Below are 25166 nucleotides of genomic sequence, written 5' to 3'. Positions count from 1 at the left end.
AGCGCACTGTTCACCTCTCTTCTATCTAGGCCCAACCAGCCCCTTCTCTTCTCTCCACAGATCTCCAGGACTTCAAGTTAGATGTGCAGCACGTGATTGAAGTCGATGAGGGGAACACAGCGGTCATCGCCTGCCACCTTCCCGAGAGCCATCCAAAAGCCCAGGTCCGGTACAGTGTCAAACAGGAGTGGCTGGAGGCCTCCCGGGGTGAGTAAACAAGCAGGAGCCCGGAGGTCGGGGCCAGAAGGGAAGTTGGTGCCTCTACAGCGCCTCCCAAACCCTGTCAATGCCCCACAGCACCCTCCCCTCAGCCATCTACTACCCTAAGATGCAGCTCTGCGGGATACTGAAGGGCCTCAGAGTGGAGGTCCCCTGAACCTATCACAAGGAATCTCCTCATCCTTTGAGGCCCTGCCAGATGTTGCTGAGCTGTTGCCACTGGATCAGAGCTCTCAGCTCGGAGTTCTAGACCCTCCCCGTGCCATCTTCCTGCCACCAGGCGCTCACCGGAAGACTGCCTGATGAGCCAGATGTTCCTAGAGCTGTGGGCTCCCTGGTGGGAGGTGGGGCTCTTCCCTGCACAGTAGAGCTGTTTCTCTAGTGGAATCTGAGGTTTTCCCTCTCCCTGTCTTCCTGGTGTTGCAGCCATCACAGCTTCCTGCTCAGGCCATGGTGGGCATGACAGCTGGTCCAGGGGAGACCGAGTGTTCATCTGCAGAGTGCCCACAGGGCACTTCCTCCCACAGATGACCTGCACTTAAGGCCAAGGAGACCCTATGGCTGGACCCTACACCTCAAATGTATACCTTTTAAAATGTCCTAGAGATTTTTAAATATTTTTGTTAACTTTCTGGTTATGTAAGGAGTATATGTTTACTATAGAAAACACAAAAAAGCATTTTTTAAAAGATCAAAAGTCTAATCCTGCCACTCAGAAATAACCAGAGATTAGAGTATGAATGTCTACTGTCTGTGGCAGTGGCCCCTAGAGGAGGCCTGCCCATCCCACAAGAATCAAGGTCTTTTTCCTTCCTATTTGGCATTTGCTTAAGCAGTACACACCTAGGGCGGCCCAGTGACAGGCAGGCACCAGATTCAACGAGCCAGATTGCAGGGACATCCAGATGACCAAGGGCAGGCCACCAGAAAGCTCAGCGCTGATGACCAGTGCTTTGCCTGTCAGGAAGCCAAACACTATCCTAGTTGCCAGGTGTGCAGATACTATGAATCTGTCCCCTGTGGACAGAGGCTGAACTCAGCCCTGGGACCCCACCCCTGTGACACCTTGATGCGAAAGCAGACAGAGCCTAACAGGCCAGTGATGCAGAGGGAAGGGCTTCCAAGGTATTCATGGAGAGGGCTAGGGTTGGGGATTAGAATATTCCTCCTTGGCTGTAGAAGTTCAGCAGTGAGATGGCTCAGAGTTGTGACCATGACAAAGACTGATGGGAAATTCTGAAGGCAATTCCCTCCTTCCTGGTGCCTTGGAGGAATAATCAGCTCATATCCCATGTCTGCAGCACGGCCTCTCGGTCCTAACAAAAGTGTCTGAGGCAGCATACATCATGCCATCTTACAAGTGAAGAAACAGGATTTGAGAGGTTAACCTGCCCAAGATGACACAGTTAGTATATGGCAGATCCCAAATCCTGCTTCCTTTCCGTGCTTCTTGGGAACCCTTGAAAATAAGAATTGTTCCTCCACAGGCCTGTGTACAAACTTAGGGTGGTGGGGGGGTGTCAGCTAGCCAGTTTGTTAGCTGGTTGTGTAGTGTCACTCCTGGCACTTCTGTACCACTTGGTGTGAGGTTTCATGGGGAGAGCAGCGTTGTCAGTTTGGACTTGTTGGGACTCGGGTCAGCTCCTGGCTTCTGCCCTACCTGCCCTGAACCTTTGTGGGAGCTGCTGGGTGCACTGTTCCGGGCCCACACTCACCCCTTGCCCCCTGCCTTGTCCTCTCCTCAGATAACTACCTGATCATGCCATCGGGGAACCTCCAGATCGTGAACGCCAGCCAGGAGGACGAGGGAATGTACAAGTGCGCCGCCTACAACCCGGTGACGCAGGAAGTGAAGACCTCAGGCTCCAGCGACAGGCTGCGCGTGCGCCGTAAGGGGCGGGTCTCACTGATGGGGGCGGGGGCCGCTGGTGGGACATCCTGGACTCGGGATTCAGCGGCCAGCCTCTCTCTGCTTGTGGCCCTCGGGCTTGGTTAGGAGCCGGGGGTGGCCGAGCTCACTGGTCGTGTCAGCGCCCTGTGAGGGACGTCGTCTGATTCCCTGCCTGTTGAGAGCTTTCCTCCGTTGTGGTACTTTCAGAGGAGGGGGACGGGTTGGGATGTGTGTTTTGGGGCAGGACAAACGACAGGAGCATTTGTGCCTGTGTGAGGCCACCAGGCGTGCCTTGCACTCCTCTGTTTGCACTGCAGAAGCGCCCAGCATCTCTCTCTGGGGACAATCCCTGGAGGCCCACGTCACTCTCCATTTCTGTGAGAACAACGGCTGCCTTGGCTGAGCGAGTCCTGTGCGGCAGGCGTTTTTCCATGTTCCCGTGGTATTCAGTAGAGTGACATCTTATGTGGAATTAGAGTTTAGAATTGGCACCACTTGCAGATTTACCATGAAACTAATGAAGCGAAACTTAAGTGGGTCCTTGCTCACCTAATTTTGTATCTGTAATACTGTATTTTTCTTCAAGAGGGACTCCCAGCTGTGTAAGTTTCAGATCTTAACAAACGCTGGAGCTGCCCTTGGTTGGTGTGTAAAGAAATATCACACTTAGTATGCTTCTTGTGGGGTTCTGAGAAAGGTCCAGTGTAGGAGAGCAGCTCTCCTCTCCATCAGTTCTGTGCAGTTTCTACCTCACATTAAAAAAAGCTCTCCGCTTCCTCAGCTGAGCAACTGATGAAATACTTGATCGGCTTTTGGATATGAGAAATGCATTTCTTTAAACCAGAAAGTGTTTCCCAGGTGGCACTAGTGGTAAAGAACCTGTCTGCCAGTGTAGGAGACATAAGAGATGCAGGTTTCATCCCTGGGTCAGGAAGATCCCCTGGAGGAGAGCATGATAAACCACTCCAGTATTCTTGCCTGGAGAATCCCATGGAATGAGGAGCCTGGCGGGCTATAGTCCATAGGGTTGCAAAGAGTCAGACACGACTAAAGCAACTTAGCACACACACAAACCATAGATTTAAAGATCTATCCCACTCAGCCCAGCAGGATGCTCACCACCAGGCTGTTTGATTCCAATTCCAACCTTCCACGCTGCCTCCTGGGGTTGGGCTACCCAAAACAGGGTGGAGGGGATCCTCTGCACCCCATCCTGGTCCCATACATGGTCCTTTCTCTCTTCGCCCCTCCAGGCTCCACTGCCGAGGCTGCCCGCATCATCTACCCACCAGAGGCCCAGACCATTGTTGTCACCAAAGGCCAGAGTCTCATCCTGGAGTGTGTGGCCAGCGGGATCCCACCCCCGAGGGTTACCTGGGCCAAGGATGGCTCCAGTGTTGCCAGCTACAACAAGACACGTTTCCTGTTGAGCAACCTCCTCATCGACACCACCAGTGAGGAGGACTCTGGGACCTACCGCTGCATGGCCGACAATGGGGTTGGGGAGCCCGGGGCCGCGGTCATCCTCTACAATGTCCAGGTGTTTGGTAAGTGCCTTCTGCAGACCTTCTTCTCCTTGGCCATCTCTTATCTGCATAGCCTCTCTAGAAGCTCATAAGCAAGGTTCAGATAGGGTCACATGCCTTTTGAGAGATCACATGCCGAGTGAGTGAGTGGGGAAGAACTGAGAGGCCTTGGCTCCCAGGGACCAGGATGTAGGGGCTGGCAGTCCTTCCCAGTTGTGACTCTGATGGAGGAGTTGTGGGGCCTTTCCTCTCCTCTACGAGTGTCATGGAGAAGGAGCAAGGTTTTCCCCATAGCAGTCCCCTCCCCAGCCTGTCTGGGCCGGGTTGAAGGACTCTGCCTTCCTTATCTCTGCTCTGGTTTCTTGGCAGAACCCCCCGAGGTCACCATGGAGCTGTCCCAGCTGGTCATCCCTTGGGGCCAGAGCGCCAAGCTCACCTGTGAGGTGCGTGGGAACCCCCCGCCCTCCGTGCTGTGGCTGAGGAACGCTGTGCCCCTCACCTCCAGCCAGCGCCTCCGACTATCTCGTCGGGCCCTGCGGGTGGTCAGCATGGGGCCCGAGGACGAAGGTGTCTACCAGTGCATGGCCGAGAATGAGGTTGGGAGCGCCCACGCTGTGGTCCAGCTGAAGACCGCCAGGCCAGGTGAGTGCAGTCCAAGGGACTGGGACTCCAGCTGAACATTTACAGAACTTAAAGAAACCCAACTTAAAACCCCTATGTATACAATAAATAAAAGTGGCTTTAAATATAATATATAAATGGTTCATTTGTACTATTGAAAATCTGCACTTCTGACTTGTTAGTAAGTTAATATAAATTTGAACTTACAGCTAATAATGTTAGCTGCTCAGTTGTTGTCACAGAGTCATGCACGACTGAGCAACTAACACAGTTAAGTTCAAATTTACATTAACTTACTAATAAGTCAGAATTGCAGATTTTCAGTAGTGCAAATAACCTATTTAAATACTGTATTAAAAACTTCTGGTTTTCAGAATCTCTTGAGTTCCTAGAGTTCCATAGAACCCAGTTTGACAACCACTGGTCTAACACAAAGCAAAGCATGTCTGTCTTTCTTAGCTTGATTCATTTCAGTTGACATGTGCGTAGATCATAATTTTAATAATTGCTCGGCAAAGACCAAGTGTCTCCATATAAGTAACAGGCTAGTATGTTTTGGTCTACACAGATTGAACTGCTGTTTGCTCAGCACTGGTCTAGGCAATGTGGGGGATGCAGAGAATGTAATAAACACTCTGCCCTCAAGAACGTTCCTAGGAAGGAAATAAAACTTATCAAAGAATCAACTGGAGAAAAATACAACCAGGAATAACGCTGAGTCAGGAGCCAACCTCCTGTGGTGCAGGAGGTCAGGTAATAAAAACTGTCGTGGTCTGTGTGCAGGGTGGAAAAGAATTTCTGGACTTGAGGCAGAAATAGAGGAGACTAAAGTTTACTAGAGTGGGAGACGCTGTTAGAACAGTGGGCCGGCTCAAGGGAGAGCCGAACCCTTTCACAGGCTAGTAGTCAACTTTTATAGCCTCAAGACAGAGAAGATTCCTACTGCAGTGGTGGCATTAAGTGATTGGTTAGGATGCTATAGGATGGATAATAGGGTGGTTATTTTACCTAATATGGGGTCAGGGAACTGGCAGGTTTAGATCCAGAGACCCATGGCAACAGTTGCTATGGAGCTTGGTCAGTTCCAGAGATTTTTATCTTGTGAACTTGGTACAGGGCTTCACACCTGTGATCTTGGTATAGGGCTCCACAGAAACTAGTGTTGGCAGAGTCCATGGACCCTTCCTGAAGGGAGTGAGGCCCCTCCTACTTCTGAGAGTCTCAGACACATTTACATTCACAGCTCACATCTCCAGGTCCCCACAGTGGAGCAGGAAGAGGACCACACTGTGCCATGGTACAGATCCCACAGTGAGAGGGGGCCACGTCCGCATAGCACCCCCCCCACACACACACAAACACTCACAGATAAGAGAAAGAGGGCTCCCAGCACCTTGAGAGCAAATTGAGATAGTTCACTTAAGACACACTTGAATGCAGGAAAACAGGCTGGTGGCAGGAAGCCTGGGAGGGGCCCTCAGGCTGCCTTTCCACCCTGGCAGGGCAGGGTCACAGCCCTCCATCCCCACAGAGCCTGGCAGAGTATTGAGGGGACTGATGTCACCTCAGGTCCCCAGCCCAGGGCTCTTCTTGCCCTAGCAGCTCTCCCTCTGACTTATCTCCCTGTTTTCTCTGTGGGGGGATGGCTGAGCAAGCGGCCAGGGGACTAACTGCTTGTCCCTACCTTCTCCCTCCTGCTCGTCCTCCAGGCACCACCCTGAGACCGTGGTGGGATGCTCAGTCGGCCACTGTCACACCTCCAGTGCCACCCTCCAGACCTGGCGGCCCTGACCAGATGCCCGAGGGCCACCCAGGGCTATTGAGGCCCCCAGCATCAGTGCAGCCAGCCTCCCCACAGTGTCCCGGGGGTCAGGGGCCAGTGGCCCCTGCCGAGGCTCCCATCATCCTCAGCTCGCCCCGCACGTCCAAGACTGACTCATACGAACTGGTGTGGCGGCCTCGGCATGAGGGCAGCAGCCGGGCACCGGTCCTCTACTACGTAGTGAAACACCGCAAGGTATGACATCTGGTGTTGTGGCCACCTCACTGTGAGGCTGGCTGGGGTATCTGCACCCTGTCCATCTCCCATTGAACTCCTAAAGCCTGCAGGTGGTCTCCAAGGCTGATCACAACCTTCTGTGCCCTCCAGCGTACTTTTCTACCACCTGTCGGGAAGCTGGCTATGAGTTGGGTGTTGGGGCCCTAAGAGGCTCAGGAAAAAGCCATGGGTGTGCCTCTAGGTCTCAGGCCCGCCAACCAGCTTCCAGTTCCAAGGGGAGTTCATAGACTTCCTGTTAACCACCTCCCCTCCTCTCCTCTGCCATTTGTTGTTGATGTTTTATTGTTTAATCTAAGTAAGCTCTGCTGGGTACATACCTGCAGGAACTCTGGTGTGGCAAGCTAGCTTTAGAACCAGGAAAAAAAAATTTGTGAACAAGTGTTTTCTCTGAGGGCTACAAAATGCTGCCTCAGTTCTTAGGACTCCTCAAAACTCAGGTTTGGCAAACCGGCATTTGAGCTAAAAAACAAATCGTGTTGTTCAGACCTCAGCTATTTCTCGTTGACAGAAGGAAGTCTGTTCAGGTGGATGTTTTGGGGGCTGTCAGAGAGGGAATCTCTAGGTCTGATGGGATCAGAGACAGAACTGGGCCCACCTGTCCTCTTAAACACTGTGCCCTCTGAGACAGGACGGGGCCCCCAGGCTGCCACCCGCGTTCAGGGCTTACACTCTCATCTGCGGCTCCCAGGGAAGAAGGACATTTCCTTTAAGAAAATACGCTGGGAAACATTTCTGTTTATCTCAGGTGCATGCTGTTTTCTTCCTAAGGCCATTGAAAAGTGTGAAAGTATTAGTCCCTCAGTCATGTCTGACTCTTTGCAACCCCATGGACTATAGCCTACCAGGCTCCTCTGTCTGTAGGATTTCCCCGGCAAGAATACTGGAGCAGGTTGCCATTTTCTTCTCCAAGGGATCTTCCTGACCCAGGGATCAAACCCGGGTCTCCTGCATTGCAGGTGGATTCTTTACCATATGAACCACCAGGGAGGCCCAAGGCCGTTAGACAGTAGAAAACTATTGTTCTTAAATGGTTTTTAAAAATCTTTTTTGATAAGCAATACTTCCCTGGTGGCTCAGACGGTAAAGCGTCTGCCTGCAGTGCGGGAGACCAGGGTTCGATCCCTGCGTTGGGAAGATCCCCTGGAGAAGGAGATGGCAACCCACTCCAGTACTCTTGTCTGGAAAAGTCCATGGACTGAGGAGCCTGGTAGGCCACAGTCCATGGGGTCGCAAAGAGTCCGAGACAACTGAGTGACTTCACTTTCACTTTCTAATGTATCATAAATGCTAGATTTTATTATGCGTTTGTTTATAAAAGTGCTAGTTGCACTTGGTAGAAAACATGGAAGATATATGACTGTAACATATATCTTCTTGAAAACTGAAAACATTTATCAACTTTCCTCCCTCTCCAAAACCAAAGGAAGCTTTGCCCAGGGAACAGTGCAGGCTCTGCAGAATCTGGGCCCCTGCTCTGGGCCCTGGCAGCCCCGTCGCGCTCTTCTCACCCTTTCCATGCTCTCTTGGAGACCTCTGGTCAGGACCCATCCACAGAGGCACCTGTGGCCAAGCCCCCTCCTAGGTGGGGGTGAGAGGGAGCAGTTTCTCATTAACCCTTGGCCTGCTGGCCTCCTTACAGGCAGCTAGCAGAGGGGGTGGATGAGTTTTTAACAGAAAGCAGTATTGTTGAGCCCAGGTTATGATCCTAATCCTTATTTCCCCATGTAACTGGACACCTCTATAGCAGAGTTTGAGACAAAGATCAGGGCAGGCCAAATGCTCATGGTCCCTAGGAGACAAGAACCAGCATGAGAGCAAGAATAATATTTTTCGGGCCAATAGGTGGCCGTAAAACTGCCTCCCCAAGAGGCAGGCTGGCAGAGGCCACACGAGGTGATCCGGAAACACCAGGCTGAGGCTGCATTCACCCTCTCAGTGTGCGTGACAGTGACTAATTGCCATTCCATTTCTTATTTTCATTTCTGAGCCCACTGAAGTGAGGCCAGCACTGGGAGGCCGAGGGAGAAGGGGCGCAGGGGAAGTGAGAGGACAGGGCCCTGCTGGGCCTGGCTCCTGTGGGGATCTGGCCTGTGGGGCACTTGGAACTGTTAGGTGGACATTGCCAAGGCACAGTTATGTTTTGAAAGCAGTTTCATTCTTGAGGGACTAACTTGTCATAAAGATCATCACACAGGAAAGGACTTTGAAAGCAAAAATCAGCCTTAGGGTTGTGTTTTTTCAGCCCCCCTCTCTTGCTGGAGCCTGGGAGTCATTCATCTCATTTTCACTTTTTCACATGCATGAAGCCAGTTTTCATTTCCTGGTGCATCTGCAGACCCTGGGCTACTGTGTTTGGCTTTCCAGCACCACTGGGGATTCTCAGTTTGTAAAAACTTCTCCCCTTGGAACAAATCCTGGAAGCCTGACATGAATGAGCCCAGACCATCCCTGGCCTTTGAATAGTAGGTTTTGTTCTACTTTGGAATATTCTGCTTGGGGATAAGAGCTTTTCCTACCAGCTGTTTAATTCCTTCAGCAGAATAGAGCTTCAGGCCCCAGCAGGCTCTTGGAGATGTGCACAGTTGGCGGGAAGGCTGTGTCCTCAAAGGTGGGGTGGGGGAGGGGGAAACACCCTCTGCAACGCCTGTCCGGAAGTCTGGAGCTCCTTGATTTTTTCTTTACAGAGCTAAGAAATTGACGCTATTAAAGAGTAATCTGTGATGGTTACGGTTCATCCATGGTTTTTAAGTTCTGATCTAGGCAGGAGTAGAAAAAAAGAGGGTTGAAATCCTCACTTGAGGGAGGAAGGGGAGGGCAAGTACTTGTTGAGAACCTACTGTGTGCCAGCTTCAGTGAGTCATCGGGTTTAATCTTCAGAATAGGCTGAGAGATTTAACTTGCTTCATTTTGGGAAGATTAGGGAAGTTGCTCAGGGTTTCACCCAGCTGGTTATCTGTGTGTGGTAAGAGACACAGCTCGGATTTGAACTCAGGACTTTCTAGCTCCCAGACTGACTTTCTAGGGTAGGTGACATTTATGAGCTTATTTTCTGGAGTCAAGCCAGGATTTCTGTACTCACTAGTGATATGGTCTTAGGCAAGTCACTTGTCCCTTTAAGCCTTAGCCTCCCTACTTGTGAGATGGGAACAGTATTAACACCCATCTCTTGGACTGTTGTCATGGAAATGCTTTATGGTGCATGTAACATGCTTTATGGTGCATGTAACTATATGTTGTAGCACATAGAAGTTAGTGTTAGTCACTCAGTCATTTCTGACTCTTTGCAACCTGATCATAGCCCACCAGGCTCCTCTGTCCATGGGGATTCTTCAGGCAAGAATACCAGAGTGGGTTGCCATTACCTTCTCCAGGGGATCGTTCCAATCCAAGGACTGAAACACAGGTTTCCCACATTGCAGGCAGATTCTTTACCATCTGAGGCACCAGGGAAGCCCCAGCACATCCAAGCACTCAGCAAATGTGGCCGTTTCCACTTGTGCTATTTTTATTATTCTCATTGTCATCTCAGAATATGAGGATACTGTTTGGTTTCAACAGATCAAGGAGAAAGAAGTTAAATAGGGATGTTTTTAGAAAGGGGGAGAGGCCTTTGGAGAAACTCTAAGTAGTGTCAGTCAGGCATTCTGCCCCTCCCCACTGAGTTTTCTTTCATGAGATCGTTAGATGAGGGATCCGGAAGCCTGGCTTTCCTGGCCCAGCAAGGGCGATGTCCTGGGCTAGCAGGACCAGTCCGCCTTCTGTAGGGCCAATCTCCCTGCCAACCTGGCCCATCTCTGTTCCTTTCTTCTGCCCTCTTGGGCTCAACTCTGCTTTCCTTGTAAACCACAGCCGCTTGTAGTTCCATGCAAGAGGCTGGTCCTTATACCAGCCACCTTCTCTAGCAGGTCACCAACTCCTCTGATGACTGGACCATCTCTGGCATTCCGGCCAGCCAACACCGCCTGACTCTCACCAGACTAGACCCTGGAAGCTTGTATGAGGTGGAGATGGCAGCCTACAACTGTGCAGGCGAAGGCCAGACGGCCATGGTCACCTTCCGAACTGGTAAGGGTCCAGTGTTCCTCTGGCTTAGGGTCTCCATGAGCCTGAGCAGTCCTACAAGGTCAGGTGGAAGCCCTGTTCACTTTGCTCCAGCTGTTTACCTTGAACTTTATCTTCCTTCTGGCTTCTGCCTCCCTGTGGTCTGTGTGCCCTGCCAAGGCTGCGGTTCCACTTCCTATCAGGAGAGGCACCAGCTGGCCTCTGGCATTCCTTTGCCCCCTTTGCACTTGGGGGCCACATGCAATTCCATGCCCGTCAGATGGAGCTGAAAATCAGACCACACTTCTAATGCCCTCTGTTATTTGCATGGCCTTGTCAGACACCCTGGTAGAACTTCAGGCAGAAAAGACTATGGAAGGAGAGACCTAACACACATTCTCTCTTGTGCTGATCTCAACCCATTTCTACCCAGGACGACGGCCCAAACCTGAAATTGTGGCCAGCAAGGAGCAGCAGATCCAGAGAGATGACCCTGGAGCTGGCCCCCAGAGCAGTAGCCAGCCGGACCATGGCCGCCTGTCCCGTAAGTCCCCAGCAGCCCCAAGGGTGGGGTCGGCGAGCATCAGAATGGGACCCAGGCCCACTGCCTCAGAAGGCTCACTGCTGCAGTGAATGGGGCCTGAGAATCCTTGTGGCCTACTCCTGGCCTCTTCCCGGTTGACCACAGGAAGAGATAATAGATTGGAACTTTTCAAGAGCTCCTCCCTAGATAGTGACCCAGGGAGCCCTGGGATCTGATACAGCCAGCAGGGGGGCAGGGCTGTGGAGTGGGGCTGGCTCCCTTCCCACCAGGGTGGAGGGCTATGGGGTGGGGTGGGCTCCCATCAGGAACAGGCCAAGTCTAGTCACATTACCACCACCCTCTCATCACTTCCTCCCTCCCGCTTCCTTCCTGCCACATGGATGGTCTCCTCCAGCCCCAGAAGCTCCAGACAGGCCCACTATCTCCATGGCCTCTGAGACTTCAGTGTATGTGACCTGGATTCCCCGTGGGAACGGTGGCTTCCCCATCCAATCCTTTCTTGTGGAGTACAAGAAGCTGAAGAAAGTGGGGGACTGGATTCTAGCCACCAGCGCCATCCCTCCCTCCCGGCTCTCAGTGGAGATCACAGGCCTAGAGAAAGGTAGGGCCCTGGCCAACTGCCCTTCCTGGTCCCCTGGTGGCCGCCAGCTCCCTGGAGGAGAAGGGAAGCTTTGGAGGGTCTTCTCTCTGCTTGTCCCCTGCCCACCACCAGGCTCTTGTGGCCATTCTTGGTCATGTTACCTCAGCCCCACAAGCCGCTACTTCTGCCTCCCTCTCTCTATAAATAGTCCCAAACCATCTCCTGGCTCTTTTCTGATGAGGGTGGGAGTCCTGAAGTCCTTTAGGGCATGCTTTTGGGGAAAGACTGCCCAGAAGACCCCTCTAGGTCCTCAGCCTGCATGGGCTGAGCGGGAGGCAGGTGGTGTCTCCCGGCCCCCAATTCAGGGAGTCTCTCTCCCCAGGTACCTCCTACAAGTTCCGAGTCCGGGCTCTGAACATGCTGGGGGAGAGCGAGCCCAGCACCCCGTCCCGGCCCTACGTGGTGTCAGGCTACAGCAGCCGAGTGTACGAGAGGCCTGTGGCAGGCCCTTACATCACCTTCACTGATGCCGTCAATGAGACCACCATCATGCTCAAGTGGATGGTGAGTGGTCTGGTGCAGCTGCCAGCAGAGTGACGAAACCAAGCTCCATGCTGGACAGAAGTGGACAGCAGTGCGGGCAGGAAGGAATCACCTTTCTCCCTTGGCTCATCCTAAGCTACCTCCCCTTAGGTGTTCCTGGGAATTGGCCAGAGAGGCTCACCCTTACAATACCCAGGAAGTTTCAGAGGGGACTCTGAAGAAATGGTAGTTTGTTTCTCTAAAAGCTGGGGACTCCTAGGCTACGTAAAATAATGAGTAATCTCTATGTCATTGTCCAGAGAGCCTGGAGATCATAAGAAATGTCTGTCTGGGTCCCCAGTGAATTTTAAACTCTAGGCTGGGTAATATTTCCATCCACCAGTGGTTCTGCTCACATGATGATTTCTCTGCTCATTGTCAACTTGTTTCTTTTTTATTCCCTGCAGTATATCCCAGCAAGTAACAACAACACCCCAATCCACGGCTTTTATATCTATTACCGACCCACAGACAGTGACAACGACAGTGACTACAAGAAGGATATGGTGGAAGGTGAGAAACCCTTGTGAGGTTTTTCCTGTGTGAGGTAGTTTCCCCTATTGTCAGGGGAGTCAGAAGCTGGTGAAAGGAGAAAACCTGGGCTAGCATGCCCTGTAGTATTGGCTCTTTCATGATGTACTTGAGGTCATTGGGTTCATAGGCCCACATGCTTCCTTCCCAGGGTGATGGGACAACAGGATACCGTGGGTCAGCATCCAGAACATCACCTCCAGTGGGGACCGAGCAAACACATTCATGATCACCACGTCTGACTCTCTCGGTCTCTCCCCCAGGGGATCGATACTGGCATTCCATCAGCCACCTACAGCCAGAGACCTCCTATGACATTAAGATGCAGTGCTTCAACGAAGGAGGGGAGAGCGAGTTCAGCAACGTGATGATCTGTGAAACCAAAGGTGAGTCTCTTCGGGTTCGCCACTCTCCTCTCGCTCTTCCCAGCAGGCTGGGCAAAGCCACTGCTGTATGTGCTGGGTTTCTCTTCTCCAGAATGACTCCTTATCTTCCAAGTATCCCCCAACTTTGCCACTTTAACCCATCTGTTCATTGGCCTGTGCCTCTTATCAAGTACAAATGGGGATGCCATCATGACGGTTTCATGGAACTTGGGATTTAAGTCATACGTGATCTCATGGACTAGAACCCAGTCTCGAGAGCTTTCTATAAACACTTTATTCCTATGATAACATCTGATACTTGCACTAGTTGGTTTACTTAAACTACAACCCCATGAGAGAAGCGGGGCATTAGGACATGTTATTCCTTGACCAAGGTCACACAGCTAGTTAGTGGTGGAGCACGCTGTGGGCCAAGTTCATCTAACTACAAGGCCAGACTCTCTCCCTGCACTGAAACATGTTAAACATAGTCATAAAATAACAATTTTTGCACTTGGTCAGTGGATAGATATTTCCATTTTGCAAACACTGAAAGGTAGATTGCAAGGAAACAACCTGGAGAAGATAGACCTGGATGATAGAGACAAGGAAACAGTCCGTTTTCCTGTGACGTCAGCTCGCTCGCTCTCTCCTGTGTGCCCTTCCTGCCCTTGTCTGTCTCATGCAGAGAAGTGAGGGGTGCACACACAGCCAGCAGTCCCCTGTCAGGTGACACAAAGTGCCCAGGGCAGAGAACAGAGCCCTTACATGGGCTTTGCAAGGGTCTTCTGGAAGAACTGAGCCTTCAGCCAGGTGGAGGGAGCCACCTGGGAACAGGACAAGCCTGCACGTACCTCCACCTGGTAGGAGTGTGTGGCACTGGAAGCGAGAGGTGTCAGCGCTCAGAGAAGAGGCCAGGGACACTGGGAGGCAGTGGGATCATCAAGGACCCCATGGGCTGTGAGGTGGAGAAGGGTCATCGTTGGATTTGTCAGGAAGGTGACTGTGCAGAACTGAGGGGCGAGAACTGGGGTCGGGAAGCAAAGGTGAAGAGAAGGAGAGTGGGTGTGAGTTTCTTTCCTGAGGATGTATAGGGAGGACCAGGGACGTGGTGCATTGAGGCTTAGAGAGAGCAAAAGGAGTTCAGGGTAAACTTGAGGTTTTGAGCTGAGGTGGCACTCAGGTGGTGGTGCCATTTATCGAGATGGGAAGACCAGCAGAGAACCCCACCCTGGGCGGAAGGAGCAAAGTGAACCGCTTGGAGACACACTGAGTCTGGCTCTTCTGAGACACTGGAATGCAGGTGTCCTGTGAGGGAGCAGGTCTCCTGCCTAGGCAGGGCCCTGCGTGAGGGTATTTGGCAGTCATCAGGATATAGGCTGAAATCATGGGAACAGAATAGAGTGAAGAAGAGAGAGTGTAGACTGAGAGGGACCAGGAGGACTTCTTGGTGTCTGAAGCAAAGACAGGAAGAAGAGGGCAAGGAGAGAGAAATATAAGCAGCAGCAGCATTCAGAGAGGTTGTGGGAAACCCCAGAGGACTGTTTTATTAGAAACTCAGGGGAAAGACAGCTGGGAAAAGGAGTTGACGTCAGACATACCCTGATGAGAGCAGAAGGATAAGGAGGTGCCACCTCATGGACTTTGGATTGGTGTTTCCCAAGCACTGTCGGTCCTAGGGAGCCCAAACCCCATGTCCCAGCTCAGACCCAGGACTTTGCATCTCCAGTGTGCCCAGGAATAGCAGCTTCACATGGAAGTTCTTCCATTTTCAGTTCTTTTTGGTTTCATGCATTTTTTAATATGATCTTCCTAAAGATCCCCAGCTATTTGTTTAGAAAGTCCCTATACCAGTTCTGCCCCAAAGACCCAGCCTGACCCTAGCTCTTGATCCATAAACATTTCAGGATGTATTTTGAAATATAAGGATCAAGTTTCTTCAGCCACACCCAGTTTCACATTAGATGTCTGTTTCATGCTGAGCTTGGATACCACACTCCTCTGCCAGAGGCACTGCCTTATGAGTTTGACCCCATTTCTCACACCCATGGAATCAGGGTATTGTCCTATTTGTGAAAGAAATGTCAAAGAAATAGAGGCTGATGTGAGTTTTGTCCCCATTACAGCTCGGAAGTCTTCAGGTCAGCCTGGTCGACTTCCACCCCCAACTCTGGCCCCACCTCAGCCACCACCCCCTGAAACCATAGAGCGGCCAGTGGGCACGGGGGCCATGGTGGCCCGCTCCAGCGACCTGCCCTACCTGATTGTTGGGGTCGTCCTGGGCTCTATCGTCCTCATCATCGTTGCCTTCATCCCCTTCTGCTTGTGGAGGGCCTGGTCTAAGCAAAGTGAGTGAGTGACCCTCCTCAGCACCAAGGGGAAGGAGCCCGGGGCAGGGAGAGAGGAGGAGGGGCCTCCCAGCCCCCAAGGAGGCCTCTGCCTGGATCCCAGGGGGCTGGATCCCCGGCACCCTGCTTCACACTGATGGGAGCTCAGGTTCCTGGTGGGTCCTCCAGAGGGATGGGAGAGAGTCAGAGGATGCTCACAGGTCTTGGAAGGTAGAGAGGATAGAATGGGAGTTTGTCTGTCCTCACTGCATCCCTGGAGCTCAGCACTTACCTAGGTCTGTCTCCTTTTACTATCTGAAGCTGCCGATTGACCACATGTTGACCCTGCCTCTTCCTGCCTCCTCAGGTCTGTGGCTGCCTTGAGCTGTCCCCCTAATCCTCGGTTAATCTGAGTTATCCACTGAGTTCTGCTTCACATGGCAACACATCTGGTCACCTTGCTTCATTTAAATATTGCACTCCTTCTGTTCACTTACCACTTTGTTCTCCCAGACCTTGGTCCTATATCTCCTCTCCTACTGCAAAAAAAAAAAAAGTCTAGCTGTGAGGAAGTGGGTGACAGGAAGACTTTTCCAAGAGAATATTCTCTCACCTGGGGCAGAGTCAATTCCCTGCCTACCTCATTTGACCTTAAGTCCTCAGGAGTTTTCTGAGATTCGTATGGGACTTTTTTTACCAACTTCCCCAGGCCTCCTTGACCTAAACATAGCTCTGTCTTGTGTTCTTCCAGAGCATACAACAGACCTGGGATTTCCTCGAAGTGCCCTTCTGTCCTCCTCTTGCCAATATACTATGGTACCACTGGGAGGGCTCCCAGGCCACCGAGCCAGTGGGCAGTCCTACCTCAGTGGCACCAATGGCCGGGCCTGTGCCAACGGGGTATACGTGAACAGGGCCTGCCCTGTAGCTGCCGTGGGCTACGCAGGCATGAAGCCACAGCAGCACTGTCCAGGGGAGCTTCAGCAGGTAACGTGGCTCTGGGAGCAGCGTGGGCACACAGGTATGGGGTGCCACAGAGGGGTGGTCGGGCCGCCTCCTGGGACTTCTTCCCTCCCAGGCTCAATCCTGGGCTGCTGAACAAAGAACGGGAAAGTTACCCGGACTCTGATGTGACCTTCTCATCACCCTTTGAGCAGCAGGAGGATGTGAACAGCATGCTGAGGCAGACCTTTCTTGGCAGTGGATACGACCCCCACAGTCCACAGATTCCCAGGTACCCCGGCCTCCCACTCCTGAGCCCCAGAGCTCGCTTTCTCCCTGGCTTCCCAGACCTGGCATCAGTCACTGAGAGGGGAGCCCTGTTGCGCCCCTCAGGGATCCTCTTGTGACAGCCTGCTCCACTGGACTCTGAGCCTGAGGGGGAGTTGTTGTTTTTGTAATTATGATGCCTTTTCTGCTCAGAAATTCTCCCCTTGCTTGTCAGTCCAGAGCAGCACCACACAGCTGGCTATATCCACAGGCACCTGACTCCACATCCTCTCACATACTTGGGACACACATGGAATCAAATGGATATTGACTAGACTTGCCCATGCAAGTGATGATGTGGCACTCTTGATGTCCAGAGGGGAGCAGCCCCTGCCCTGTCTGAGCTCTGCCTAGCTCTGGTGCCCACAGACAGGGAAGCAGCCAGGGATGTGGGATCCAGGCCCACTCTTCCCCTCCCTCACCCCTCCCCCCATCTGCTTATGTGCATGCAGAGCACCCAGGTCTAACCCAGACGAGGGCGCTTTCCTGTATACACTGCCCGATGACTCAGCTCACCAGCTGCTCCCGCCGCACCGCGATTGCCCCCACCTCCAGGAGCAGCCTGAAGCCACGGGCCAGCCAGGCATGAGGAGTGTACCCCAGAGTCCTGGGCTGGAAGCCATGTGGGACCCTGTTTTTCACCCAGGTCAGTGCCAAGGGCAGAGCAGAATAAGATAGACATCCATGCCTCGGGAGTGACATGGAGGCAGGGAGAGAACAGTGATGCTTGAGGGTAATGCTTGGTAAAGACCATCCACAGCTTGTATATGCAGGATGGGGGTGTGAAGGGGAGCTGGCCACCTTCTTCCCTGCTGAAGGCCCAGCAGATCTGCAGGAGGGTGTCAGGTTCAAGCTGTGTGCTCAGAGACGGAGAAAGGGTACTTCTCCATTTCAGAGAAAGAAACCTTTTTGGTCTCAGCATTTCAAGGCAATTTGCAAATTCCTGCTGCTCCTCTCTTCAAACCAAGGGGCACTTTCTCATCACTCTGCAACACCTTGCTTTGCTGGGTCCTATGTCTTTATTAAGGAATGAGGTTGCACCCATCATTAAGAAGCCAAGTTCTCACATCATAGAACTCTGTGCTTCCACCAGACTTTCCCTCCAGGGGACTCAATGCACAGTGCCCCCAAGCCCAGCCACTGGCTTTCTTTGTGCTCATCTTTTTGATACCTGGTTGGGCACAGGCTGGTTCAGAGAATGAGCTGATGTTTCTTAGCCTTCATGGAGTGGATGCTAGGTCACATGCAGATCCTAGACTCTGGCTCTGGGAGATAAATTCCAATATAGGCACCTCCGAGACGCAGACCCCATTAGCATCCACACTGACCTCCCTCTGTCTGGGGGGTAAGTTGTGAGTGGGACAGTCATGGCCAGAAAGCATGGGGAGGCTGGGCCGGCAGCCCACACCTGGAAAGAGTAGGATTGTCTTGCACAGTTCCTGGGCTCAGCCCACCTCATTTCCACCCCCAGTTACAGGGTAAATGCAAGAGGGTCTCCCGCTTCCACCACTGAAAAGTGCAGGTGGGACGGTGGGTAAGAAGTGGACCATGCCAGGTCTGTGACTGTCCTTAGAGGGAGTGCAGCTGTTCTTGTGTATCGATAGCTGTGGGTCTCTGTGTCTCCTCTAAGGCCAGTGTAGCCAGCTCCTGTTCCAGAGAGTGAGCACTATTCCTGGTCAGTCTGGACCCTAACGTTTCCTACTTCTCTCCCCCCTCAGGACCCCCATGCTGCCTGGGCCTCGTGCCGGTTGAAGAGGTGGACAGTCCCGACTCCTGCCCTGTAGGGAGAGGAGACTGGTGTCCCCAGCACCCCTCAGGGGCCTATGCGGGGCAGGAACTCGGGGTGCGGCTCTCCCCCAGCCCACCAGTGCACGTGTCTTTTGAAACACCACCTCCTACAATTTAGGCAGAAGCTGATATCCCACGAAGACTATATATTATTTTTTTTTAAAGAGAGGAGATTGGTATTTATTTTTCTATAATAGCCATATTTATATATTTATGCACTTGTAAATAAATGTATATGTTTTCATAATTCTGGAGAGACACGGCAAGTCCTCCCCACTGAGGTCTGAGATGGAAAACAAGCCACAGCGTAACAGGCATCAACAGGCGAAGAGCAACACAGTCTGAGGAGGCAACATTTCCCTTGGACCCTGTGCCACTGCCCGGGGAGGGCTGCAGCAGACCCACAGAAAAGCCTGTGGAAGGAGGACTCCTAGGCACACCATCCACAGTGACCATGAGAGAAGCAAAGCCAGCGCCATGGCATCAGAGCTGGAGCCACCCGTGACAGCGGCTGGATCTGGTGCTGCTGGCAACGTTTTCCCGAGATGCCCGTGAGATAGACTGAGATGTGTATAGTACTGTGAGCATTAGCAAACCTTCCATAAGCAATAATCTGTGACAACATATCTCTGTAAAAATAAACACTGTAACGTCTAAATAAATGTTTAGTCTTCCCTATAACCTTCAGCTTAGTCATGTATGAGTCAGCATTCTCTTCAGATGTTAGGATTCAGTCTGAGTATTTGAAGAAACGTCCACTTGGCAACGTTTTCAGATCCGTCAAGGAGAGATCTGGAAAAGGCGGCAAACATTTCTGATTTTGTCCTTTTAAATGTTGAATGTCAGTTGTGTTTTCATCAATGCAGGTGTGTGGTAACTGTTTGTCCAAAAGGGAGATGGGGTACACTGGGCGAGGAGAAGCCGATTCACTGTTCTCTGACTGGACTTGAGGTAAAGCTTTGGGCAGCTCGAAGGAATGAGACTCATCTTTTCTCTGCAGGTGTGTGTTGACTAAGTATTTTCTCTAAAATACCATTTAGTGAAGTGCTGTGCTACACCTGAATATACGGTGCCTGGTAAAATTCACTTCCCTTTTTCCCAAAGACACACCAACGTAGCCGGAGGACTTGACTCACTAGTTGTTTAAAATGAACATTTACTCACTGCCCTCCAACCGCAGGATCAACCTTTCTATGTACAAGTGGTAAAATGGAGGCCAAAGCTTTTTGCTGAGAGCCCTAACACACTTTTAACTGTTTTCAGGAGGGAAATGTATCTTCTAGATTTCAGCAGAATTGAGTTACAGATGAAATGCCAGTTGAGACACTTAATCCTGTTAAGAGTCATCAATGGTAGACCCTAGCTTCACACTCTAGTCATGAATTGGATAAACAAAATCCTAGGAAAGCCCCAGGAGTGACTTTGATGGTTCTGGACAAGCGCACCCTCTGCTGACAAGAAGAGGTTCTTGCAGCCTTTCTCTATCCAGCAGCTAAATTGGAACATGGTTTTTAGAAAAGCAGTATTTTTAAAATATTTTAAGAAATGAAATGAAGGACTATAAGGAATATAGAAATTATAGGAAAGGAGAAAAAGAGCAGGGAAGAGAAGACTTCAGACAAGATTGAAGAAGCAGGGAAGATTCAGACTTCAGGCAGGATTGTGACTTCAGATAAAATCTGGCATGGAAGGCCTAGAGGAGGAGGGGGACAGGCCTCACCTCTCAGATCTGGGCTGTAACTCACCTAGCCCACTGGCTTTTTTAAATCTTCATTTTGTCTTGGTTTTTTATGCTTACTGATCTCAATGGTTGTCAAAGTAAGTTTTGGTGAATGCTATGGATGGAAGTGGTATGTTCCAGTGCTGTGCAGAAAGTAGTTTTAAATAACACTGAATGCTTTTACCCCCCCCCCCCCGCCCCCGCCCCCAGAAAAGTCCTGGGAAAGAAAAGGCACTTCTAAGGCAGGTTAAACAAGATAAATGTGCATATTTAGCCAATTGCAGGAAAAGATTAGGGTATCAGGCCTTTACATTTTAACCTAGAAAAAACAACTTATATATTCAGTTTCATTGCATTTTGCATTTCTTTAGATTCAGGTTAATTACTGTAGTGTCTTTTAAAAGTCTGATTCAGTCAACAATCCAAAAGAAGAGTAAGACTTAGGTGTGTGGGAGCTAGTGAGGGTGCAGAGTTCAGCTCTTGGCTAGGAGACCTAAGCTACCCAACAGAATAGACTGTCTTGGCAAAATGAGTAACTCATTTTCCTATGAAGTTCAGACAGAAGGGCTGGACTCTACATTTTCTTTCAGTGTTGATATTTAATGATAACAACTGACCCACAAATAACTTAGACTGATTTATGGCCTCTCTCAAAGGTGGCTGCCTTCTCTAAGGGCACAGCAAGAGGCGGAAAACAGTTTGCTTAGGAAACTAGGACAGCTTTCCATCTATCCCTAGTCAAGGCTGCACCCTGGTGCTCTCCTGTTTGATAGTAAACCTCCCAAAGACTCAGATGCTCATACTTAGTTATAGATGCAAGACTAAGCCTGGGATCAATGAAATTAAACTAAAGCTACCTCTATTTCTTGACTAATTCAAAGTAAGAATGAATTAACTGTATTGTCAAATTCCAAACATACTGTATGAAAGCTTAGTAAACTTTGGTGATTTTTGTTTGGTTCAATTGGACAAAAAGTAGTAATCTTGACTGGTTTTACTCCTAAATTGATAGACACATGAATCCTTGACATGGCTCTTCTATAGACTGAATTCATTCATTCTGAATTAGGATTTTAGAATGACAGGAATCCTCAGAGCTTATCTAAATCTCTGATAATGAGGCCCAGGAAAATAGTGGAACTTAACCCTAGCTCTCACCACAAGGGACAGTGTCCCCTCCAGGACCACTCACTGTATCCAGGCAGCTGCTCAGGGTGGTGGCCGGCCAGCCAGTTGAGTGAGTAGGTCTGGTGGTATCCCTTCCAGTTCCATCCAAGCTTCAGATGGACACATCCCCCAATGCACAGTTTGACTGCAACTTCGTGGGAGATGCAGGTTGGAAATGCCCAGCTAAGTGGCTCCCAGATTCCTGACCCTTAGAAATTGGGTGAGATGTTTTACTTATTTATTCCTACATAAAAGTTAAAACACTCAGAGCTAAGACTAGCATACTTTTCTTAAATACTTGAAGGGCACACATAGTTAAGGGCGAAGAACAGAGAAGGTGGTAAAGGGTGCTATCCAGTAGAGAGGCTACTGCATCAGAGCTCTGTGCTGACAGGCACAAATGGTAAGCTATCTGGACTTCTTAAATAGGAAGATGAAAGGATCTCAGACACTGCAGGCCAGGTGGCCACCTCTAACATATATGTATTCCAACAAAGAACCCAAGTCTTGTTTATAATTTTGGCAGGCAGATCAGCAGGCTAGCCACAGGTTAGGAAGACTTGACTTTGCTGAGTCACTTTCTACATTGGTGCAGTATTGCCTTCTTTACCTTTCCTTTTCAATAACCAATTCATATTCTGGGACAGCCTCCAGAGAGGCTGTCATTAAAGTGGACCTGTTACTAGACCTGTTACTAACAGGAATCCAAGTGTTGGTGAAATCATCCTTAGATGAATTCCAATGACCACTTACCCCCAAACCAAATGGATACTCTCAAAATGTTACATACAATCAAAAGTTATTATTAGAGATCTCTCAGTGACGGAATCTATTTCATTACTTCCTTATCTGTATTAAAGCCAGCAAATGACGCAAGTAGAACCAGAAGGAAAATGGCACAGGATGTGAGAAACTATAGGAAATGCTGGTAGAGTTGCAGACACCTTCAGAGAAGAGCCTCCTTCTTAACCATTCTGCAAAATACACTTCTCTGCTCCACCCAGAGCTGAAGAGTTTGCTAAAACTCTGGGTGATTCAGGAAGCTGATTATTTCTTGCTTTATGCCAGCCAAAGGCCAACTGCTCTGTTCTTTATATTCCTGAATCCTGAGCCCTCAAATAACTGACTTATGAAGTTAACAATGTCAGAATTCTAAGTTGCATTTCTTTTTCCCAGATATTGTTTGTTGGCAAAATGGTTTTTTTCTCGTGTGTCCTCTCAGAGAATACTTGATAACGAAGTTTATTTTCCAAGGATTTAACCATCAAGAAAAGGAGGTTTTCTCATGGTTTGCTGAATGATAGATTTTCTTGCCAATGGCTAAACATTCAGATAACCAAAAACCAAATTTTACAAAACAGGATATATTACTGATTCTTTCTGATGGTTTGAGACTCTGCCTCCTGAGACTTTATATTCGATCCATTTGGTTCCAGGCATATCTAAAATGATTCAGTTCAATATAAGTAGCTGTTGAGCATTACAGTCAGTTCTGAGATAACCAATTGGGGGGAAATCATTAAAACTACATGACTGGCTCTGGTTTTAGACTTTTGCAGACAATGAGGAAACAGAACTTCTGTTGAATTGTGTGTCAAATCATGGATGGACATGAGGAGAAAGCAAAGTTAAAGCCCCGGGGACTTCATTCATTCTCTTGTGGGCGATGAATCGGGGGCAGGAGGAGACCACCTTTCTTACGCAAAAGAGCAATCTCTTCCTTTAAGGCCTGAATCCTTTCGGCTTGGACTTGGATCAGTTCAGTGACCCTTTCTCTTGCCTCAGTATCTGCTTTCCGAGGGCCCTGGAAGGCATTGCCCTGTTGAGAGAAAACACCTCCCTGCTTTAAGCATCATTTGGAATATGGCAACTTCTCTGTCTTCATTGCTCTATTAGGTGTGCCTGCCTTGCAGTCAATCTAAAATAGCCACCGCTCTTTAAGAACCCTTTAGTTCTTCCTCTGAAATCCCACCATTGGAAATGTGTCCCTTTGTGCTAATAAGCAACTCTTACATGCAAAAATCCCCTTTAGAGGGTAACTGATTAAGCTGGCTATCAGTAACTCATACCCTACAGGGATCATCGCTGGAATTCTAAGGTAAGATATCTCCTTTTCCTATATAGCTCATATCATAAGTAGATTCTCACTAAATCTAAATGCACATTAAAGGAAGAGACGTAACACCTAGTATCTTCCCCCTTGCCCACCTTCACTGCAGAGGCTATGAAAGCTAAATACTAACCTTACCCAGTTCCTCTTCCAGCTGGGAGTGGCTCAGTAGATGTAGCAGAAAACATTTGCTTGCTTTCTTAATGAAAGGGACAAGAGGCTGGCATTTGGGCATCAATGAGAGAGCCGAGGCAGCCTCTGTGACTCTGAAGGGAATTTCTACCAGTCACTGAGAGAATCACAGAGGTACCGGCCATGACATCATGGCCCAATAAACCAAAACCGCTAGTTTGTCTCCTGCAGACTTCTTAAGTGAAGAAAAGCACCCCTATTTGTTTGAGCTACTCTCTTTTGTTACTTATAGCTAAATGTGTGTCTTCTCCCCACCATGCCTAGTCAGTCTAGATGGTCACTCTGAAGTCACCATAGCTTTTCCCTCATTCTCCTTACCATATCCAAACAAATTTTGGCTACTCTTACTTTAAAATGTCTTTGGCCTTGCCATCTACACCCCACTCCATGCCTAGAGTGTTGTAAGAATAATAGCAGTGGGGTCAGCTTGGGAAGCAGACAGACCTCAGTTAAAAAACAAACTTCTCCACACATTAATTAGCAGGTTAGTTGACCACTCTGAGCTTTGAAAATCAATATTTTGAAGATTCAGTGACCTCGCCAATGGAATGAGACCATACCTGTAAAGCTATGAAGAGATACTATGTAAAGAGACCCAGGTAATAATTTTCTTTCCCTGATCACCTGGGTCCAAACTCTTTCCTTGCCAAGGTATCTGGATGTTCAAAGCACATCAAGCTGGGGAGAGGAGCTAAGATGGCGGAGGAATAGTACGGGGAGACCACTTTCTCCCCTACAAATTCATTGAAAGAACATTTAAACGCTGAGCAAACTCCACAAAACAACTTCTGATCGCTAGCAGAGGACATCGGGTGCCCAGAAAAGCAGCCCATTGTCTTCGAAAGGAAGTAGGACAAAATATAAAAGATAAAAAGACAAAAGAGCTAGGGACAGAGACCCGTCCCGGGAAGGGAGTTGTAATAGAGGAAGTTTCCAAACACCAGGAAACCCTCTCACTGGTGGGTCTAGGGGAAGTTTTCGAATCTCGGAGGGCAACATAACTGGGAGGAAAAATAAATAAAACCCACAGATTACATACCTAAAAGCAACTCCCAGCAGAAAAGTTCCCCAGACGCTCGCATCCGCCACCAGCAAGTGGGGGTTGAACGGAGAGGAGTGGGCAGCATTGCTTAGAGTAAGGACTGGGCCTGAATGCCCTGAGGGCAATCAGAGGGAGCTAATGTGAGATAGCAACTTAAACTGTGGGATAGCAGAGAGAGAAAATTAACCGGGGAAAAGCGCTAGCCGAACACACTGCCAGCCCATTCGCAGAACAAAGGAAGGACTGAGCAATTCCAGAAAAGAGCTAGCCGGCTGTGGACCGGCCCATCCCCCGCCACCGGAGGCAGGAGGCAGAGGGGAGGGGAAAGGGGCAAACTCGGCTCCAGAGATGGCATCCCCTACCAAACTGCAAACAGGCTTCCAGTTTCTAACCAAAGACTTCCTGAGATTCTGGATGGTTGACATCCGCTGGGAGGGTCGCAGCTAGAGACCACCTCCCCAGAACAGACAAGGCACACCCAACCGGCAGGCGCGAAACTGAGGCTGGGACTACGGAGGGGATAAGGTGCACTGCACCCGGGGAGAGTGCGCCCGTCAAGCTCCTGGCTGCCTGAGCTGCTCGGGCCAGGGGA

The 25166-nt window shown here is 50.1% G+C and overlaps 2 protein-coding genes across 7 annotated transcripts in view; one reads left to right on the top strand and one right to left on the bottom strand.

Annotated features, from left to right (window-relative positions):
- The window catches only part of BOC (BOC cell adhesion associated, oncogene regulated), an 82903-nt gene extending 63879 nt beyond the window's left edge, over window positions 1-19024 (top strand). For 4 of the 6 annotated variants that reach the window (XM_043874033.1, XM_043874032.1, XM_043874034.1 and 1 more), the window contains 16 exons: window positions 61-207; window positions 1965-2108; window positions 3364-3657; window positions 4006-4278; window positions 5967-6274; window positions 10219-10381; window positions 10791-10901; window positions 11296-11502; window positions 11864-12045; window positions 12471-12576; window positions 12858-12980; window positions 15086-15307; window positions 16038-16273; window positions 16444-16520; window positions 17008-17201; window positions 18274-19024. In XM_043874033.1, coding sequence (XP_043729968.1) covers window positions 61-207; window positions 1965-2108; window positions 3364-3657; window positions 4006-4278; window positions 5967-6274; window positions 10219-10381; window positions 10791-10901; window positions 11296-11502; window positions 11864-12045; window positions 12471-12576; window positions 12858-12980; window positions 15086-15307; window positions 16038-16273; window positions 16444-16520; window positions 17008-17201; window positions 18274-18461 — 2975 coding nt within the window. In that variant the 3' untranslated portion in view covers window positions 18462-19024. The remainder of the gene's footprint in view (window positions 1-60; window positions 208-1964; window positions 2109-3363; window positions 3658-4005; window positions 4279-5966; window positions 6275-10218; window positions 10382-10790; window positions 10902-11295; window positions 11503-11863; window positions 12046-12470; window positions 12577-12857; window positions 12981-15085; window positions 15308-16037; window positions 16274-16443; window positions 16521-17007; window positions 17202-18273) is intronic. The other 2 variants (XM_043874036.1, XM_043874037.1) reach the window with 2 other exon arrangements.
- A 489-nt stretch (window positions 19025-19513) lies between these two features.
- CFAP44 (cilia and flagella associated protein 44) overlaps window positions 19514-25166 on the bottom strand; it is a 142156-nt gene continuing 136503 nt past the window's right edge. The window contains exon 35 of the mRNA XM_043874030.1: window positions 19514-23049. Within this exon, the coding sequence (XP_043729965.1) occupies window positions 22876-23049 (174 nt within the window). The 3' untranslated portion in view covers window positions 19514-22875. The remainder of the gene's footprint in view (window positions 23050-25166) is intronic.

The sequence above is a fragment of the Cervus elaphus genome, chromosome 19 (genome assembly GCF_910594005.1).
Source record: "Cervus elaphus chromosome 19, mCerEla1.1, whole genome shotgun sequence".
In the NCBI taxonomy this organism is placed as follows: Eukaryota; Metazoa; Chordata; class Mammalia; order Artiodactyla; family Cervidae; genus Cervus; species Cervus elaphus.
Note: the sequence above shows the minus strand (reverse complement) of the source record. Positions and strands in the feature narration are given on the sequence as shown.